The sequence below is a fragment of the Cryptomeria japonica genome, chromosome 7, assembly GCF_030272615.1.
Source record: "Cryptomeria japonica chromosome 7, Sugi_1.0, whole genome shotgun sequence".
NCBI classification, from domain to species: Eukaryota; Viridiplantae; Streptophyta; class Pinopsida; order Cupressales; family Cupressaceae; genus Cryptomeria; species Cryptomeria japonica.
In genome coordinates, this window is record NC_081411.1 from 560,482,109 (window position 1) to 560,489,311 (window position 7,203).

The following is a 7,203-nucleotide window of genomic DNA, read 5'->3' on the forward strand; positions in this document are numbered from 1 at the left end:
GTGCAAGCAGATACCCTATTGAGTAAGAAGACCCATTGCTTTAGCCCTTAGGTAATCCTATATAAATTATGAACACTCCTTTGGCTATTCATTTTTGGCATCTTCCACTTTGTTGGTTTCATGTGTGTTCAAAGCATGGAATTTTATTTTTATTTTGAGATATTTCAGCTATGTGTCTTCCCTTTGTGCCCTAGAATATGTCTATAATCTAGAGATTTTACTTTTATGGTTGGATATTTTTACCTCTTTGCAAAGGTCATCTTGAAAGTTCTTGTTGTTACCATGTAAGGTAGATTCTAGCTAGCTAACCATGGTCATGAAAAATCATACATCAAAAGAGAATATTCTCATAGTCAAATTTGACACAAATCCCTACATAGTTAAGAACACTTAGATACTTGGTTAATTCAAAAGTAATGTTATATTGACCTATTGCTTTATTTTTTCTTAAGAACATTCTTGCTAATATTCATTTGAATGCAAGTCTAACTTATTTTATATTAGAATTATGCTTAAATATCTTATGGTTGGATTGAAGGTAAGCAACAAAGGTCAAGCCCATTGTTTCATAAAAAGGGATCCCATTGAAAATATTTTAATTGCTTTGTAGAGATGGAGATGAAGCATTTATATCTTTAACATTATGAGAATATCTAATGATCCTAAAAGTTTTCAATTTTCTTGCACCTAGAATTTTAGATTTTTAGGTCAAAGAAAACACTCCATACCTTTTCTTTGACCATCTAGGGTACATTTTACAATTCGTTAATGAAAATTTTTACCTTCAACAAGTTCTCATCCTAATGTAATAGCTATTTTCCTTCTCTGAGTAAAAAGAAGGCCTAATAAACTCTGTATGGGTACAATGAGGAATAAATTAAAACAAATCTTCACTATGAATCTTATTTGAGTGGTTTCAGAATGGCATGGCCTCTTAAAAGGGGTAAATCCATACTCCAATCAAACTATGGCTATGTTGGACATTATAATAGTTATTGGTGAAAGGAGGTCATTGGTTTGGCCCACTTAAAGGTGTCAAATCATAGTCCAACCAACTTAGGACTTTGGGGATAATAGTAATTTCTAATTAGAGATAATCAATTGTTCAAAGGTGTAGAGACCTTAGAATTTATATTGGAGTTATTTCATTCTAATAGAATTAGGTATTTTCAAACTAAAACCATGTCACACATGGAAAACTACAACTATTATAGATTCTCAAGGGTGAAAATAGCTCATTGTTTGAAGAGAAAAAGAACACATTTGTAATAACATTAAACCTTTTGGCAAATAGATCCTTCAAAAAAATAGTAACAAAGAAATAAATTTTAATATTAAAGGAGACTAAAAGATTGTAAATCTATTTAAGGCTTTCTTGTTAGGAAAATGGTGTCTCAATCTTGCAATTGTAAAAGGTTACTATTGATAAATGAGCGTGAAGGGTTGCAAGAGGGGTTTCTAACCGTTTATCATTAGGTCATAGATTTGACGCAAACATTATGTGTGCTTTGCTTGCCCTATAAGGTAACCCTATGGATATTACAATTGTGGATTGTGATGTATTGTGAGAGCAAATAACTTTGGGTCTTCATTAGTGATACTCCTATGAGAAGCTTGCTATGCAAGTATATTGTAATTTGGTGTTGATTTTTGAATAATCTAGTAAGTGGCTTTTGGAATGCAAGTTTTCTCCCAAAAAGGTTTTCCCCATGTAAATCGTTGTGTTGTATTGCACATTATTTATGTTTATCATTATTAAATTTATGTAATTGTTGTAAAGTTCTAAAAAGTTTATGCATTACCCTCCTCTCAAGATTAGTGTAGGAAGTTGTCCCATTATAAATTTTTCACAAGTTCTTTTTGGTTCATATTTCCAACAATCAAAGATATGCAAATTCAACATAGAACAAGTTCAAAATTTTATTTAAGACTATTTAATTGAATTGATGCACTTAAACTTGGTCAAGTAATTAGAAATAAAACAAACCAAGCTCTCCTACTGTATTAAGTACTAAATTTAGCTATTATATCCATTCCAATTAATATAAGTCAATAGAAATTTAGAAACAATTAAAGGTATTTCTAATAGAAAATATATTTTCTGATTATAATTGAAATTGTAGAAAATAATTATTGATTAGACGTTTCTAGAAGTGTACCTATAAGAATGAAATTATCCTAATAAAATTAAAAATGAAGTTTAGTACCCATAAATAGTTAGCTAAATTGTTCTATATAATTTTAAGAAGTGAAAAGCAATCATAAAACAATGAATAGATAACTAATTCTAAAAATGAAAACTAGTTTCTAAAAATCAATTAGAATTTTATAATTTTGTTCACATATCCTTATCCAGAATTTAACAGTCACATATGAATTTTTTATTATCCAAATTTTTTAAGTCAGCAAATGAGATTATTTCTATTATTCAATTTTTATAACTCAACAAATGAGATCATTTTTTATTGACCAAGTTTTTGTTCTCATTAGATATCCTTGTCTAGAACTTAGAATAGTTATATAAGAGTTTTTGATCATCCAAAATTTTAAAGTCAGCAAATGAGATTATTTTCCATCTATAATTATTACCTTCGACATTGAGCTAAGGAAGCCCATCATCATAGTTGAACAAACAAATAAAATGTTAGGAATGAATCAAACTTTCACTGTTGGAATGATTGATCTGTTTGCTTTTGCAAACAAGGAGACTCAACCCAAATTGTCTAATCAGCATTCCTGCTCCACCTTCAGGATAGGTGACAAGCTATTGCTGTTGCTTCCCTATTAACAATCGTAAGTCAACTAATGTTTGAACAGGGAGCTTTTAAACCCATTTGAATACTCCATATGTAGTAGAAACCTCAAACAAATGCTCAAAACTGAGATTTGTCTAGATCATCAAAGTAGGGGTGGTTCATGGCCGCCTTGGCTGAAATCCTCCTTGCAGGATCATAGTGCAGCATTTTCTGCAAATGTCAACAATTATCAGTCTCTTCATCCTTCTAATAAGAGTTTAAATTAGGAAGATTGAATTTCATGAGTAACAGGGTAAGGAAGAGCATACAGTGAGCAGATCTATTCCACTTGGAGATAAAGTAGGAACTGCACGAGCAACGTTCTGAGGCTTCCATTGTGGATATTCATGCCAATCCCTTAGTACATTTACTCCTGGCCATATGTCCTCATTTGGGGTTCCAAGAAGCCTTTCAGCCCAAAATGTGAAAACAATGTTGTTAATTTGCTTTTGCAATAGTCTACAACTAAAGTTACCTTAATATCAATTTTAGAAATTTACCTAAAGATATGAAGCAGCTGTTGTAGTTCAGAATCACCAGGGAAAAGTGGCCTCCTTCTCACCATTTCAGCTAGAGTGTAATGCAACAAGTTAGCTAACAGACAATTCCTTTGAAAAACATGAGGGCTCACAAGCGAAAATTGGGAATCTTGTAATTGCTATTACTGTTGGATAAGCGATGTTGAGCATGCATCAGCATGAAAAAGATAAAAAGAAAGCATTTTTAGGTTTTTCTCCCTGTTTTATTGGAGTTATCTGCTGTTTGTTTGTTTAGGTTGCAACCTCTATAAAATACTGCCTTATTGTGTTGTTTGTAATAACCTGCAAGACTCTGATGAAGACCTCTATTTTGAGACAAGATGTAATCATTTTGAATGAATAAAAGATTCATGTGTTAGAAGATTTTTGTGTGTTTGCTGTTTAATTTGCATTTGTGTTTATTCTCTGTGTTTCAAAACCTACAATTACAAAGAAGAAAACATTTAGATCACCTAATGTGTTTTTAAAAGTCTAATATCAAACTCACCAAAAATACAACCCACAGACCAAATATCAACAGGTGTGGAATAGTGAGTTGAACCAAGCAACACCTCTGGAGCCCTGTACCACAGAGTAACAATCTGCAAGAGTGCAGATAAAGGTCTAGTAAAGATATCTATCAACATTTAATAACTTAAAAAGGAAATAGATAAAATAAAAGTGAGTGGAATCCAATTTTTGATTAAAGACCTCATGGGTGTAACTCTTCAGAGGCACAGTAAAAGCTCTCCCAAGTCCGAGATCTCCAACTTTGAGCAGACCCTTGCTCTTGTCCACCAATAGGTTCTGTGGTTTCAAATCTCTAAACAAAATCACATCCCACTGACGATCAATATTAAAGAAACTGTCTACCAATCATTTTTATGATTCAATTATCTAGGCTTACACAAGCAGGTGTGTTTAACTTGATAAACAAATTGTTCTTGACAGACCAAGATAAATCAAGAAACCCACAAAAAAAAGTCTAAAACCTATAAGATATGAACATACAAATGAAAGACACACGTGCACACCACATATTACCTGTGCATCACTCCATGGCTGTGGCAATGAGCAACTCCTTTGCACAGCTGATACATGAAACTCTGTAATAAAAAAATTAATGTACAGATAGTAATCAGTGGCTTCCCTTCCTAAAATACTGCAATAAAGTACAGACAGGTTTAGCGAATCGTGTACCTGCATCACTTTGTGGGGTAGAGGATTAAGATTGGCACTACGTCGGTCACAATCCATGAATTTCTTAAGATCTGTGTCAAGGTATTCAAAGACCAAGTATAAAAGTGGTTTGCCCTTCTTGTCAACATGTTCCACACAAAGTAACCTGGAAATACAATTTCGTCATCACATAGAATTGCAGAAACGGAAACCCCAAACACTATAATTCATTCTGCGTTAGTCATTATTCATGAATCACAGAGCAATACAGTTTTTAAATTAGAAAACCTAGAAAGAAAAAAGACCTTTCCTTAGTCAAAACCTGGCATGACACAACAGAATCTCAAACAGGTATCCACTTAATGTTAAGGGAGCCCTGTTTCACTTGTGTGTTGGCTGAGCTTCATACGGTCAATTGGGGTTCCATTACAAGTCTGGTTGGTCGTCCTGACCCCAATGTCATCAAACATATGAAACAAAGGCACATATCATAATAGAAGAGCAGACATAAAAAGAAATCTGAAAATGTGTTAATGTTGTGGCTTTTGATCCCTAGATCATTTGGTCTTGTGAAGGTCATTTCATTTCAATGTAAGTTTGCCTTGCATCTGCCATGCTTAGAGCGGGCATACAGAAATAAATTCTCATTTGACTGATTCAATGCGTTACAGATGCAGAAGGCCTGATACAAGTCCCAACAGATATCCAAGACTAGGAACGACTAGTTTAATATTCTGTGGGGCATTAGAAAAGAACTAATACCCATTTTCACTTGTTTAATGGCAAGTTTGTAAGATTTTAGACCCCAACCGCAACCAGGGCTCCGGATCACCAGGGGTCTTCTGCCACACACTGAAACGGAATGTCTTGACACAAGTCCCGTCTGACATTTAAATCTACGGATGCCTATTCTATTGTTTGATAAACTTAAACAAAAAGAAATGCATTACAGTTTGAATTTGGCAGTAACAGAGTCTTCTGCTTTAAAAAAACACAAAATACCCATTTGACAAATAATCAGTAATTGAAAAGAAAAAGAAAAAAATTAATCAATTGCCCTACACTCTGGCCATAACAAAATCCCCAACGAAAATCAATCTGAAATTTATTATAGCAAAGCAATGGAAATATAGCACATCTTTGATTTATCACGCACACACACCACACACCAAAAAAAAGAGAGAGATCAAAAAGACACAAGCATAGATACACCCACACCCATAGATACACCCACACCCATACACATTCGTTTGAAGGACGGAAAAGCAACAAAGTTTTCTTACGATTGTCTTGCTTTCTCGCAATCCTTCTTTTGTTCATGATCTAACCCAATCCGGTAAACCGTTTGAAAATAACCGGAGAAATTTGTTTGGGTAGGATTTAAATCCATCTCATACGAACACCCTTTTGGAATAGAAGGGCCAAGTTTAAACCCTTTTTCCTCCTCCCTAAAGAAGAGGCCATTGCTGTTCATTTTGGGTTTCAACCAAACTTCTAAATTCTAGTTAAAAGCAATGATTGCAATGGCAGAATAGCAGTTTGGCTTATGACCCAACAATTGGCGTTCAAAACTTTGTCTGCTATTAAATTGATTTCCCACCCAAAACTTTATTATAACCCAAAAGAAAATCGATAGAATGGAATGATTAGCAGACTAACCTGACAATGTAAATACTTGTAGAGAGCATCTGGAGCAGAGAGACTTCACGAAGTGCAGTGGGAGGTATTCCCTCTTCATCCATCTCAAGGCGAGTCTTCTTGAGAGCAACAAGTTGTCCTGTGGTCTTATCTTTGGCCTTGTAAACTTTCCCATATGTGCCCTCTCCCACCTTCTCCAACTTCTCATACTTCTCCATGCCCATCTTACTGTTAATGCAACTAAAACAAGCCTTTCCTTTCCTCTCACACAGATCTACACAGACCCACAAAATGAAGGGTGCAGAAATAGACTCTGAATGGGAGAACCGTTGGTTGTGGGGTCGTTCGAATAGCATCCAACGGCCAATATTTAAAAAGAAATCTTCATCCAACAGCTCCCATGACGCGTCCTCATTTAAATTTGAACTGGGATATGGGTAATTTATGGAATTAAAAAATAATAATATCAATGTAATCAGACGTTTTAAAATGGAGGTTGACTCCGAGAAGAGAGCGTCGTATTCCGCGTGGTATTTTGTTGTATTGGGTCACTTTTGAAATGTGCAGAATGTACACCTGGCTTTCTACTTTATGGATTCTAGAAATTGAGCATCATGAAACAATGCTAAGGTGAAATAATTTTTAATTGATTTTGAACTTTTGATCAAAATTGTAGAATGAATGAATGATCTAAGATTTTAATGACATTCATAAGATCAAGCAGTCTATGTGATCCAAAATAGAGAACAGCACAAAGATCGTTAAAATATCTACTGACCAAATTCAGAAGCAAATCAAGGGCGATCACTAATCCTTGCCGATCAAATTTCTTATGTTGTAAATTTTAACCAAGTAATCTCCATCCTTAGAATTTGTTCCTCCTCGAACAAAGTATTTAGATGCTCTACTTTTAGAATATCTATATATTTGCTTTGAATATCCTCAAAAGTTGTGCAGTCCATGGTCTAATGCCATTTTGTTTCCATTGACTCAAATGTGCAAAGAAGACAAACCCTATCAACCCAATCCTTTTTGGATGTTTTGCACCTAAGATGGTGCAAGCTAGGTCTTAA

General features: G+C 34.3%; 1 protein-coding gene across 1 annotated transcript; it reads right to left on the bottom strand.

Annotated features, from left to right (window-relative positions):
- Nucleotides 1-2,527: 2,527 nt before the first annotated feature.
- On the bottom strand, nucleotides 2,528-6,530 carry LOC131031154 (cyclin-dependent kinase B1-1). Its single transcript, XM_057962196.2, has 8 exons — nucleotides 6,152-6,530; nucleotides 4,514-4,658; nucleotides 4,358-4,419; nucleotides 4,025-4,136; nucleotides 3,822-3,915; nucleotides 3,296-3,365; nucleotides 3,065-3,203; nucleotides 2,528-2,966 (listed from the first exon to the last, which is right to left on the bottom strand). Exons 1-8 carry the CDS (start codon nucleotides 6,484-6,486, stop codon nucleotides 2,874-2,876), a joined length of 1,050 nt encoding a protein of 349 aa, XP_057818179.2. The 5' UTR covers nucleotides 6,487-6,530; the 3' UTR covers nucleotides 2,528-2,873.
- Between the last annotated feature and the right edge of the window lie 673 nt (nucleotides 6,531-7,203).

Coding starts and splice junctions, on each gene's coding strand:
- LOC131031154 (XM_057962196.2), bottom strand. CDS start 6,486: ATGCTATTCGAACGACCCCACAACCAACGGTTCTCCCATTCAGAGTCT. Junction 4,420..4,513: donor TACCCCACAAAGTGATGCAG/GTACACGATTCG, acceptor TTTTTATTACAG/AGTTTCATGTATCAGCTGTG. Junction 3,366..3,821: donor GTCTGTGGGTTGTATTTTTG/GTGAGTTTGATA, acceptor ATTACACTCTAG/CTGAAATGGTGAGAAGGAGG.